This window comes from Pan paniscus, chromosome 4, assembly GCF_029289425.2.
Source record: "Pan paniscus chromosome 4, NHGRI_mPanPan1-v2.0_pri, whole genome shotgun sequence".
NCBI classification, from domain to species: Eukaryota; Metazoa; Chordata; class Mammalia; order Primates; family Hominidae; genus Pan; species Pan paniscus.
This window is the reverse complement of record NC_073253.2, coordinates 155265253-155279378: the sequence shown is the minus strand read 5'-3', so window position 1 is coordinate 155279378 and position 14126 is coordinate 155265253. Positions and strand designations below refer to the sequence as shown.

The following is a 14126-nucleotide window of genomic DNA, read 5'->3' as shown; positions in this document are numbered from 1 at the left end:
TTCTTTCTGATTCAAGACTGGAAATACCTACTTTAAGTATAGTCAACTATTCTGTCATTGCTTAGGGCAGCTGTTTGTTTTTACCAAAAATGTAGAACCTAAAGAAATGAAGGTCTTTGGACTTTTGGGGGAAGAGATAGTAGATTTTTGTAGTCTTGTTTTTTAATATGAAATAGTTTTCGGGAAAGGTTATATAAATAAGCATCAGGTGTTGTTTACGTTTAAGAAATTGAATTATAGATGTTAACTTAATGTCTTCTTTTTTTCTTACATTTCTTTCAAAGGTTTGGGCCCCATGGTATCCCTGTGACAGTATTTCCCAAAAGGGAATATAAGGATAAACCAGAAGCCATGCCGCTCCAAAGTAATACATTCCAAGAAGGGACAGAAGTCAAGTGTGAAGCAAATGGTGCTGTTCGCGATGACCCTTCTCCTGTCCCGCATCCCGAGCTGAGCTTGGCTGAAAGCCTGTGGACTTCCAAACCACCACCTCTCTTCCATGAAGGAGCACCTTATCCTCCCCCTTTGTTTATCAGGGACACATATAACCAATCAATACCTCAGCCACCTCCTCGGAAAATTAAGCGACCCAAACGAAAAATGTACAGGGAAGAACCCACTTCAATAATGAATGCTATTAAACTACGACCCAGGCAAGTTCTGTGTGATAAATGTAAAAACAGTGTTGTTGCTGAAAAAAAGGAAATTAGAAAAGGTAGTAGTGCAAGTGACTCTTCTAAATATGAAGATAAAAAACGGAGAAATGAAAGTGTAACTACTGTGAACAAAAAACTGAAAACTGACCATAAAGTGGATGGGAAAAACCAAAATGAAAGCCAGAAAAGAAATGCTGTGGTTAAGGTTTCAAATATTGCTCACAGCAGAGGCAGAGTAGTAAAAGTTTCTGCTCAGGCAAATACATCAAAAGCTCAGTTAAGTACTAAAAAAGTTCTCCAGAGTAAGAACATGGATCATGCGAAAGCTCGGGAAGTGTTAAAAATTGCCAAAGAAAAGGCACAAAAGAAGCAAAATGAAACCTCTACTTCCAAAAATGCACATTCAAAAGTCCATTTCACACGTCGATATCAGAATCCTAGCTCAGGTTCCCTTCCACCCCGGGTTCGTTTAAAACCACAGAGGTACAGGAATGAAGAAAATGACTCTTCTCTGAAGACAGGACTTGAGAAAATGCGGAGTGGCAAGATGGTACCCAAGCCCCAGTCTCGCTGCACCTCTACCCGCTCAGCAGGTGAGGCCCCTTCAGAAAATCAGAGTCCCTCAAAAGGCCCTGAAGAGGCCAGCAGTGAGGTTCAGGACACAAATGAAGTGCATGTGCCTGGTGATCAGGATGAACCACAGACATTGGGCAAAAAGGGCAGCAAAAACAATATCTCTGTTTACATGACCCTAAATCAAAAGAAATCTGACTCTTCCAGTGCTTCAGTGTGTAGCATTGATAGCACAGATGATTTGAAATCTTCCAACTCTGAGTGTAGTTCTTCTGAAAGCTTTGATTTTCCTCCAGGCAGTATGCATGCACCTTCCACCTCCTCCACTTCCTCCTCTTCAAAGGAAGAGAAAAAGCTCAGTAATTCCTTGAAAATGAAAGTCTTTTCCAAAAATGTCTCTAAATGCGTCACACCAGATGGCAGGACCATATGTGTAGGGGACATTGTTTGGGCCAAGATATATGGCTTCCCTTGGTGGCCAGCCCGTATTCTTACTATAACTGTGAGCCGGAAAGATAACGGCCTTTTAGTCCGACAGGAGGCCCGTATTTCATGGTTTGGGTCTCCAACAACATCTTTCCTTGCTCTTTCACAACTCTCCCCCTTTTTAGAAAACTTCCAGTCACGCTTTAATAAGAAGAGAAAGGGCCTGTATCGCAAGGCTATCACAGAGGCAGCTAAGGCTGCCAAGCAGCTGACCCCCGAAGTGCGGGCTTTGTTGACACAGTTTGAAACGTGAACATGGGCAGTAAGGTAGGCAAGACCATTGGAAGTCACCACAGATTTTCTAGTCTAGTTAGGAATAATTTCTACAAAATAGCGTGGCCAGATTGGAGAGAGAAGTTGCACTCAGTTGGCTGGCTTTTTAATACTTACCTTATAGCCATTTTTAGACTGAGAGCTTAAACTGAACATATAATCAAATTTTGTGTTAAGGAAGTGAGATTTTAGCAGTATTTTTCAGTTTTGAAGTTCGAAACCATCCCAAGGCATAGGAGCCATAGCCTCAACTGAAATTGAATTTTTGTAGGGACTGTTAATTGCCATTTGTACCTAATACTGTATATATACATATATATGTGTGTGTATATATATATATCCGTGTATGTATATATACACACATATATATGTATATATACACATATATATATATGAAATATAGCCTGTCACTGTGTGACACAGATTGCATATTTGGGATTGCAATAAGGGCTTGGTGAGCTGGGGGAATAGTGGATATTTAATGACTACTTGTTTTTTAAATAATGAACACTTAGCCTTTCTATGCGCATAATGGTGTAAAAGTTAGATGGTTAGGTGTTTGACAAACAGATGGTTGCAATTCAGTTACAGGCTGGGGAAATAGCCCAGTGTTTGGGATTAAAACTGTCAAGACTGGATAGGTGTTAGTCATCACTGTCTTTCGTCCAGTGGGGATTTAATAAATACTTTCAAGCTTCTGGTTTGGGAGTTTAGATAGGTTTGATTTTGGATTTGTAAATAGTGATTGCTAAATTTGGTCAGATTTCTCCTGACTGGCTGTTCCTAAATTCTTAGGATATGTCCCAGTAAAATTATACTTTGTGAATTAATTGTCATATGTGTAATTGTTGCATTTTGGATGTACCTAATTTGATAATTAAAACAAAATAATTTCCGTTTAAGGTATCTGTTTGCAGGTCAGAAAATGAGAAAATGTAATTGTGTAATGCTCTGAAATGTAAAAAAAAAAAAAAAAAACCAAAAAAAAGCTGTAAATAAAATCAACTAAATCCAAATTATTTGTGTGTGTTTCTCAAAAAGCTTTGAAAAATTTCAAGATGGTAGAAAATTATTCTTTGTAAGAGTGTTTAGAAGAGATGGAAAATCAAACTTTTATTTTGCTATTTGCCCTATCAAGGAATATATTATCTGAGATAAGAAAACTTCAAATAATGAGAGATGAATCAGTATATTCTCAAAATAAGATTTTGTAGTATAGAGGTTTGATAATGCTTTTAGATTTGATATCCCCTTCCTGCCAATTTCTCATAAATGTGTGAATTTTAATTTTTAGTCTTAATATTTCATCACATGCTTCCTTTTTTTACATTCGGGTAATTACAACCGGTCTCTTCTGTTTGGTTTTCTGCCTCATGTATCACTGCTTTTGGGGCTAGTAACTTAGCTTACTATTTTTCTACATGGTCCATCTGTCCCTAAGATTTGATTTCTTATTTTCCATTTTTAGCTTTGTATTAGTAGTGAGAAATATATCTGATTGGCTGTGGAGGCAAGTTTATCTCAAGATTTTTAAAGTTGCTTTCATACTTTTTGTGTCTTAACTTTTGGATATCTAATTTCAGTACTTTTAGAAATTTAAAATTTAGCAGTTTTTTGTGGATTTCTAAATCCAATTTGGAGTAGTTACTATGGAACTCATAATGAAAAGATTAATGGAGATTGAAAATCAATAGTCTTGTCAGCTTTCTTAAGGTTATTGACTGATTGCAAATTTTTGCAAAAGCAAGTAGAATTTCTTATGGGGAACTCACTCAATGCTTTTTGATTATAATAAACACACATTTTAAAAACATGTTTCACTTGAGTAGAACATATTCTTTCCTGCAAACAGAAACAACTATACTTAAAAAAAAAATTCTTTGAAATTCACAGTGTGGTTGAGAAGTTATAAGGAACTATCCTAAAAGATTTTCCAAGTATTTGTTTCAGATTAATGAACTTGTTCAATCAGGTGTTTTTAAAAGTTTGAAATCTAAAGTTCAGAAAGACTTAAAAGTCATCAAAATATGTAATTCCAAGGCTTTGTGTAATGATCTGGGTGAGTTTTAACAGTAGTTTGAAGTAGACATTACTGATATGGTCAAGTGCTTGGTAAATGTGCTGTTGTGGCATAAACCAAATTGGATTTGTTTCAGAAGCCATGGGGAAAGAGAAGAAAAAAAAAACATGATTGATGAATATAAAAATAACAATCAGTTTTGTAGAACACACCTTTGAGGAAAAGGTTGAGCATATCACAAATGATATGCCAAATGACCCCTTCGTTTTAAACTGGCAGTCTGGCATATTTCATTTGCAGTTTCAGTAGGGAAGCAAGTTTTAAAGAATCTCTCTAATCTTAAATGTGTATTCTAAACTCTAATAGCTGAATATTAAAAACTTTTATTCCAATGGAAATGTCTTAGATAAATTTGTCCAGTATCTACTGCAGATGGAGATAGAGTTGAATTGGGTAGTTGTAGCCACTTTATATTTCTCTTTGAAATGATAAAAGGCACTTATTCTTGATATGGAGATAACAGAAGTGGGTATTTTTTCCCCTTGGAGTGGGAGTAAACTGGCTTAGACCAAATCTGCGGCTTAAGTAAGAGTCGTGGCTAAAACAAAGGATTGGCCAGGGGAGAAACCAAGTGAAGGAAGAGTTGTGAAAGCTAAGAATGTCTTTATTTCTGGAAATTCTCAGAAATGTAAAGCATCAGAGTATTTTTCCCTTTTTACTTTCTAGAATTTATAGACCAGGAAGCTGACTAATCATTTGGAAGGAACATCCATTCAACTCTCATTTACAGATGTGGAACCAAAGACCAAACAATTATCTGTGAGAGGCCAGGTGCGGTGGGTCATTCCCATATTCCTAGAAGTTTGGAAGGCCAAGGTGGGATGATTGCTTGAGGCCCGGAGTTCAAGACCAGTCTGGGCAACATAGACCCCCGTCCCCCCTGCCATCTCTGCAGAAAAATAAAAACTTAGCTGGGCATGGTGGCGCATGCCTATAGTCCCAGCTATTCGCCTGTATCCTAGCTACTTGGGAGGCTAAGATGGCTTGAGGTCAGGAGTTGGAGGCTGCAGTGAGCTATGATCACACCACTGCACTCTGGTCTGGGCAAGAGTGAGACCCTGTCTCTGAAAAAAAACCCTATATATCGGTGTGATAGAGAAACTGGGATTCACTAGTCTGGAGCCTTTTTGCATAACGTGGTGGTGTGTCCCTAGATGGTTTTGATGGGGAAAAAATCTGTAAATAGTAATCGTAGATTAGTACTAAGTTGAATAGGCAGGAATTTTGATGTGAAAACAGACTGGAGGCAAAGAACAGGGAACTGATACTAAAATCAACGAAATGAATATATCTTCACTAGTGAGCCTGAGTATCTAAATTGCAACATATTAAATTGAGTTACACTCCTATTTAAGCAGGTTGTACTTTTCTAAAAATTGCTTATGTTTAAAAGGTCACAAGTCTAGAATAACTGAATTGGGAATTGGAAATACCTTAAGTCTATAATTTGTATCTAAAATTAGGTTTTCCCTTTTAAGTTGTTAATTTTCTATGGTTTGTGCTGCATGCTTTCACTTTTATTAGTACTTACAGCCAAAGAGATGGGCAAATGTCTAGAAAAATTAATGTTTTGATTCAGGAATTTGTGCCTAGTGATGGCCTCCAATAGGGAATTTTCCAGAGAGAATGAAGACTCAGTTTCTAAGTTGGGGCAAATTTAGTTTTTGTTTTGGTATTCTTATATTACAGCTATTAAAACAATCTCTTAAAAAATGCCGGATGTGGCTGGGCACGGTGGCTCATGCCTGTAATCCCAGCACTTAGGGAGGCTGAGGCAGGTGGATCACCTGAGGTCAGGAGTTCGAGACCAGCCTGGCCAACATGGCGAAACCCCGTCTCTATTAAACCCTGTCTCTACTAAAAACACAAAAATTAGCTGCGCATGGTGGCATACGCCTGTAATCCCAGCTACTCGAGAGGCTGAGTCAGGAGAATTGCTTGAACCCGGGAGGCGGAGGTTGCACTCCAGCCTGGGTGACAGAGTGAGACTCTGTCTCAAAAAACAAAACAAAACAAAAAACATGCCGGACATAAGGGAATTCAGAAATAGGACGCCATGCCAATTTCGAGGAGAAAATAAAATAGCGAGTGTGCATTAGTTACTTTTACCTGGTTCTGATTTAGTTAATAGGCCCTTCATATTCCAAATTTACAGTTTGTGTAGATTTACAGTATTCCTTCATTCAACAAAAGAACAGGATTAAAAAATGAAAGCATTAGCTAATAGTAATATGCTTTGTTGTGCTATTTTTGAATGAAGGAATAGGAAGTTTAAAGTCACAGTGATATAGCTGATCTGTATATTTTTAGTTTTCCAGGGTATTTTGGTGTCTTTACCATGGATAATTGACACTAACATAAGATAAACAACTCTTTGTCTTATCTTTACTCAAGTAAGAGACCTAACGTTTATAGATCCAAACAGGATTTTTGTTTTCCTTTCCTTGTGGCATGTATGGAAATCACTTTCTCCTTGTTATATTAATGGAGCACTGTGATTTTTTTGTGTGGTATTTAAAAAATTGTAGTTAAATAGATGTAAAATTTATCATCTTAATCATTTTTAATTATACAGTTCTGTGGCATTAAATACATTCACAGTGTTGTTCAACCATCACCACCTTCCATCTGTAATTTAGTTTTGATAGAAATTTTTAAAATTAGGATGGCACTTGCTAGAAGGTGTTGGAAATTAAGTTACAAGAGTGTTTTTCTTGGTCAGTGGTGTGATTGGAATATGCTGCTGGCATTGCCCCACTTCCAGGATTCCTTCCTGATCAACCTGTAGTCCTATACAAGGAAATAACTGTAGCTTACAATGCTAATTGGTGCCCCAGCCCCTCCTTTTTTTTTTTTTTCAGATAGGGTCACACTCTGTCACCCAGGCTGGAATGCAGTGGCGAGATCACAGCCTAGACTTCCTGGGGTCAAGCAGTTCTCCCACCTCAAGCCCCCTGCCCCTACCATAGCTGGGACTACTGGTGTATGTCACCATGCCTGGCTAATTTTTAAAAAATGTTTAGTAGAGACAAAGTCTCCCTTTGTTGCCCAGGCTGGTCTCAAACTCCTGGGCTCAAGTGATCCTCTCGTCTTGGCCCCCAACAAAGTGCTAGGATTATAAGCATGAGCCACCGTGCTCGGCCAGTGTCTCCATTTTTAAGAACTGTAACTGCCAAATTTTTAGGTGAATTGGTGTGACTGCACTTACCTAGAAGTTAGTTGGTTTTGGTTAAAACTGTTCCCTTCCAGTAACATAAATTTTATATCAAGGCATATTTGTTTTCCATTAACTGTACTGACATAAATAGTGGAAAAAGCAAGTAAATTTCAAAAAATGGTATACATATTATTAAAATATGACAAAAAGTGTGATGGTATGTAAAACCTGGAAAGTAGTTTAATTCCATTACTAATTTAAATGACTTCCATATTCAAAATTGACAAATTATTTATGAGGCTGAACATGGTGGTTCATGCCTATAGTCCCAGCTACTCCAGAGGCTGAGGCAGGAAGATGGGGTTCCACCATGTTGGCCATGCTGGTCTCAACTTCTGACCTCAGGTGATCCACCCGCCTTGGCCTCCCAAAGTGCTGGGATTATAGGCGTGAGCCACTGCGCCTGGCCCATAAAGCCTTGATGTTAAAAACACACCAATTGCAAACTTGGTTTAAAGGTGAATTAAAAAAAATATGTGTGTATATATATATATATATATATATATTTATTTATTTATTTAGAGACAAGGTCTCAGTCTCGCCCAAGCTAGACTGTAGGGGTATAATCATGACTCACTGCAGCCTTGACCTCCTGGGCTCAGGTGATTCTCCTGCCTCAGCCTCATAGTTGGGGCCACAGACACATACCATCACACCTGACCAATTTTAAAAAATTATTTGTAGAGACAGGGTCACACTATGTTGCCCAGGCTGGTCTTGAACTCCTGGGCTCAAGCAATAACTTCTGCCTCAGCCTCCCAAAGTGGTGGGGTTACAGGTATGAGCCACTGTGCCCAGCTAAATATTTTTTCTTCACATTTCTGATATTTTGTAAAGTATCATTAAAAAGAAGTTGAAAACAGTCATTATTTAAATATGGAAGTTTCTTTGTGTCATAAGAATGTGACAGTTATAAAGGCTGGGTGCGGTGGCCCACTTCTGTAATCCCAGCACTTTGGGAGGCTGAGGAAGGCGGATCACCTGAGTTAAGGAGTTCGAGGCCAGCCTGGCCAACATGGTGAAACCCCATTTCTATTAAAAATACAAAAATGAGCCGGGCGTGGTGGCGGGCACCTGTAGTCCCAGCTGCTCAGGAGGCTGAGGTAGTAGAATGCCGTGAACCCAGTAGGCAGAGGTTGCAGTGAGCCAGGATTGTGCCGCTGCATTCCAGCCTGGATGACAGAGTGAGACTCCATCTCAAAACAAAAAAAAAAAGAATATGACATGTGACAGCCGGGCGTGGTGGCTCACACCTGTAATCCCAGCACTTTGGGAGGCCAAGGCGGGCGGATCATGAGGTGAGGAGTTCAAGACCAGCATGACCAACATGGTGAAACCCCGTCTCTATTAAAAATACAAAAATTAGATGGGCGTGCTGGCACGCACCTGTAATCCCAGCTACTCAGGAGGCTGAGGCAAGAGAATTGCTTGAACCCGGGAGGCAGAGGTTGCAGTGAGCCGAGATCGCACCATTACACTCCAGCCTGGGTGACAGAGTGAGACTCCATCTCAAAAAAAAAAAAAAAAAAAAAAAAGAATGTGACAGTTACTTGCTTATACTGACTTGGAAATCTGAGTCTTAACCAGAAACCATCATTAAAACTTCTCATAACTTTTTCTATCCTGGTTGTCAATATCTACAAGGAAAAGCCAAATACTTCATAGCTGAAGTGTTAGACTGTTATGATCACACTTTTTTCCTCTTCTCAAATAAAAACCTTGTAATTATAATGCATATCAGGGACCGAGTGCAGTGGCTCATGCCTGTAATCCTAGCACTTTGGATTACAGTCTCTACTGTACTGTACTGTCTGGATTACCCTGTCTCTACTAAAAATACAAAAATTAGCTGGGCATGGTGGTGGGTGCCTGTAGTCCCAGCTACTCGGGAGGCTGAGGCAGGAGAATCACTTGAACCCAGGAGGCAGAGGTTGCAGTGAGTCAAGATTGTGCCACCACACTCCAGCCTGGGTAACAGAGCGAAACTCCATCTCTAAATAAATAAATAAATAAATAAAATGCATATCAGGTGTTAGCAAGGGCTTCTTGTTTTTCTTTTTCTTTTTCTTTTTTTACTATTTAAGGTAATTTTGTACCCTTCAGTGTCCCTCATTTAGATTCACTTAAAAGCTGTTGAAAAAGCCTAGGGATGTCAGGTAAAATATGATAGAATTTTTTTATTGCCTGTGGAAAAATTTTTTGTAATGTGAAAGTGTCATCGAGTTGAGTGTAAAAGAAAGAAATGGATACTTAGGAGTATATATATATAACTTGCCAGTGATGCAGGTGAGTTTAAGCATTCATTAACATTTTTAGGACCAGGTGCCTTGGCTCATGCCTATAATCCTAGTACTTTGGGAGACCGAGGCAGGAGCATCATTTGAGTCCAGGAGTTTGAGACCAGCTTCGGCAACATGGTGAAACTCTGTCTCTACAAAAAATACAAAAAAATAAGGTGGGCTCGGTGGTGCACGCCTGTAGTCCCAGCTACTTGGGAGGCTGAGGTGGGAGGACCACTTTAGCCTGGGAGGCTGAGGCTGCTGTTAGCCATCATCCTGCCACTGCACTCCAGCTTGGGCGACAGAGTGAGACCCTGTCTCAAAACACAAAAACGATTTTTGCAATAGTAGTGCTTAATAGCAGGCTTTTATTGAGCAAAGAACCATTCCCTTTCACTTTTCAGGCACGTGGCTCAAAGTACAAGCTCTTGAGCCAGATTTGCTGGATTCAAAGCCTGACTTTGATCAGCCACTTACACACTATGTGATCTTAGGCAGGTTACTCCCAATATCATCACCTGTGAAATAAGGAGAATAATAGTATCTCCTCATAAGATAATTGTGAGAATTTAAAAGAATATTTAAAGCAATAAAAAAAATGTCTTGCATGAGGCTGTATAAGTACTTGCCATCATTGCTACCACTGCAATCACTTTGTGTTGCACGGTAAATTCTGGTAGCTTTCGATACTATCATTCTGCAACATATACTCAGTATAAATGGAAATATAACAATGTTATTTGTACCTGAAAATTTTGAGAAATCATAGCATGATTATTCACAAGTCTCTGGAAGTAGCATGGACTCACTAGTTTTAATAGGCATTTGTAGAGGTTAACTGAATCGAAGGTCAGGATTATGGTTAAAGGAGACCTGTGTTATTTCAACTCTTGCCCCATTCATTTATTTAACACACAAATTCCAGTGATCTGGTACTCACTTTCCTATTCTACTCTCCCTTATGCCAAACACAGGGCCTGGCATGGGGGGAAATGATTGTCTTCTTGTGAATGAATGATGAGCAATTCTGGTTCAGACATGTCCTAATGACCGATGACCATCTCAGATGCCCCACACATCCCGAACCCTTTCCATGACACATAAGTGTCTGAGCTGGTAGGGCCCAATGCAGTGGAGGTCCTATTAGGAGAACTTTACAAAGATGTTAGAACTACAAAGCTACATTTGTCAGCTTTTGGGTAAATTAGCTGATTTGTATAGATGCCGTGCTTCCCTGGGACCGTAGCATTTTACTATTTTAATGTTTTGCCGTATGGAGGAAAAGTGGAGATAATTTGAACATTTTCGTTTTTATTGCTGCTCGTATGATTGAGTAGATTGTCTCCTCTTTCTAGGAGGGAAATGCCACACATTCCAACGCCTTGAACTGTGTGTGGTTTGGCCATATTTTCCAGAGGATAGTCATTTTTACCCATGGGTCATTTTGGGGATGCTGTTAATCACAAATCTGTCATCTCCCCCAACAGTTTAGTTTTAGCAAGGAATCTGGCTGAGTGTGGCACATCTTGGTGTGAGTCCTGGTATACTGGGAAGAATTACATGCAGTTTGTCTAAAAGAGCTGGTTAGAAAAATAGCACTAAGGTTGGAAAGCCAGAAGGGCTATTGTAAGATGAGATACTGTTGATGCTTTTCCTGCTTGTTCATGTTGCATCATGCTTTACTGTATTAAGAAAATTCATTTTGAGTGTTCAGTGAGATAATAGGTACATGTCTATGCTCTTAAGTTTTTAGTTTTTAATTGTGGGCTTTCTTTAAGAGCGTAAACTCTACTTCTTTCATGTTTTGCCCATTACAGTTCTGCTGCTTCCCAAGAATAGTTGCCATTGTTGCGCTTAAGCTTTCTCTCAAAGGACAAAATAAGTAATTTCCGATGAAATTGCCGCCTTTTCATGGGTCTCTCCCTCCACTTACTGCATCACAGCTGGGTCTCCTGGCTCTTCCTAATGGATATCCTGTGCTAGTGGTAAATTTCTAAAGAAAAGCCTCGAGATCCTAAAAGCATTGAGGGGAAGATTATCTTAAACATTAGCACAAAAGACTCACAAACCAGGCACTGTGGACCAGGGACTGGTTTATTGATATTTTGGCATTTCAGGGGGTTGCAGGTGAGGAATTGCACAGGGAAACATGAGATCATTCTTTGATATATCTTGACTCTCCTTGCTTAAAATTGAAAAGCAGATTCTCTAGAATGATTGCTGAAACCTAACAAGTTTTACTTGTAGAGGGAGAGGTTCAAAAGATAATTTCTTTAGTGCACTCAGATTCCCTTATTCTTGTGTGATTGCTGTTGGGTTATAGTTGATAGTATATTAAGTTTTTCCATGAACAAAAGGATAAATACCTCATTATTAAATCTCACCCTAAAAAATTATTTTCCCAAGTTAAAATTCAGAAGTAATTATTTTTCTAGATCAGGTGTATACAAAATCTTTTCAGTGTCAGAAAAGCCTTTTATAAATAGGTTTTCATTATATACTGCTGCTTCTAATTTAACTTAGCATTAAAAAAACAATTATAAAGACTGAATGTTATCTAACTAATGATCTCAGAGTTGACTACATTGATGTGATAGGTGAATTGTTTTTTATTTATAGTTAGGAAAGTAAGCAAACAAGCCAATATGTTTAAAAATTAGGCTTAAGATAGCAGTCCTTCATTTAAATTATGCTTAGTATTTGAAGTCTGTTTTGAAAGCTTAAGTGTCATAAAAAAGCTTATCTTGTTATAACTGTTATTTCAACGAGGTATTACCTCACACAGTAAATTTAGGACCTGAATGGTATGTAAGCATGGTTATTGGGATTAAAGTGGAAAGGGGTTGAGGCAGTTTTTGGTCATTTTGCTAAAAAGGGTCAAAAGAGCCTCAGTATGGTGCCTCACGCCTATAATCCCAGCACTTTGGGAGGCCGAGTTAGGTGGATCACCTGAGGTCAGGAGTTTGAGACCAGGCTGGCCAAAACGGTGAAACCCCATCTCTACTAAAAATATAAAAAATTAGCCAGGTGTGGTGGCGGGCGCCTGTAATCCCAGCTACTCAGAAGGCTGAGGCAGGAGAATCACTTGAACCTGGGAGGAGGAGGTTTCAGTGAGCCGAGATCGTCCCACTGCACTCCAGCCTGGGCCAACAAGAGCGAGACTTTGTCTCAAAAAAAAAAAAAAAAGGGGTCATTGAGCTCATTAATTATGTAGTGTGGACAGAGATGACAGGTTCAGCCTTATCTTTGAATACTGACTGAGAAGATCAGGACTTCTCCAACATAGGCTAATGTGAGATTAGTAAAACATTTTTTGTTAGGAACATCCAGTGTGAGTTAGCATTTCCCCTTTCATTTGTTAGTTTGCTTGGAGGGCAGAATCTTGGTGTGCCCCATTGCATCTTGCTGCGGATTTGACTTGAGCCGGAGAGTGCCCTCTCCTGGCAAAGGCTGTTGTGTCTACACAGCTCTCAAGTCTGTTTTCATTTAGTACCAAAGCTTCTCTTTCTGTGAAGCGAGCAAGTTATCCAGAATAAATTTGTTATGAAAATTCACCTGAATTTTGGTCTTATTTTAAAACTATTTTTTTGGTAAAATGGATGGATTAAAAAACTCGAATGCTTTATTTTTGTTAACTTGGTTTTTTCTACCATAGGTCTCAACAAATGGCAGCTATTACATCAGACAGTGACGAGTCCTGCTGCTCCCTTACAGTGTCTGACAGACCACTGTGGATTCAGACTGGGAGCATTGAAGTTAACAGTGAAACAGGCAGGTCTGTCTGTTTTAAGCCCTGCCACAAAGTGAAGAGGGCATCATGTCATCACTTAATCATTCCTGAAGTAGATTAGGCTAGACTTATAAGAATTCATTAGTTCTTTTTCTTTAGTTTTCATTGACTTTGGTAGCCGGGTGTGCCTCGTGTAGGTGATAGTTTTAATGAATGAAAATAACTTTCCATTGATACTACCTGCCATGCCAAAAAAGAGGAGTCTCCTGTGAGCTTCTGTGAATTGAGAGCAGATTCTCTTAGGGTGGTAGAAGTTGGGTGTGACCTTGCAGAATTATGTCAAATAGCAACTGAGTCTTCCATGGAAAGTCAAAAATACTGGATTTCTTTTATCTTTTCACTATCTCAGTATTTTTTTGTCACTTTTATATTCATTAAACTTCTTAGTCATTACTTCTTACTGTATATATATAAGAATATATATGTGAACACATATGTGTATATATATTCTTAGTGAATTAGTCACAAAACCATTGTCATTTACATAAAGCAAGTCAAAATTCCAGAGGGTGGTAAAAGATAGTGCTGAAATATAGTCTATTTTTTTAAGTACATTTATTAATAACTCCTTGGATAAGGCCTAAAAGGCTTATTTTGGGCCCTTATAGGGTAGGAAAAGTTCAGGGATTTCTGTGTGTTTGCACTGCTTTGAAACTTACTACTTTTATTGCTTCCTTGAAGTAAGGCTGTTTAACCCTCTGGTGTTTGTACAGCTAGCGAAGAACTGTATAGTTGCATGGAAGCTGTAATTTGCAGGCTGGATCAGAATGGC

General features: G+C 38.9%; 1 protein-coding gene across 8 annotated transcripts in view; it reads left to right on the top strand.

The window, feature by feature from the left end:
• Nucleotides 1-14126, top strand: part of PWWP2A (PWWP domain containing 2A) — a 57428-nt gene that overhangs the window by 25221 nt on the left and 18081 nt on the right. For 4 of the 8 annotated variants that reach the window (XM_063604692.1, XM_034960897.3, XM_055112840.2 and 1 more), the window contains exon 2: nt 285-1249. In XM_063604692.1, coding sequence (XP_063460762.1) covers nt 285-1249 — 965 coding nt within the window. Of the gene's footprint in view, nt 1-284; nt 3006-4734; nt 4840-13219; nt 13340-14126 lie in introns of those variants that run through there. The other 4 variants (XM_034960894.3, XM_034960895.3, XR_008625465.2 and 1 more) reach the window with 3 other exon arrangements.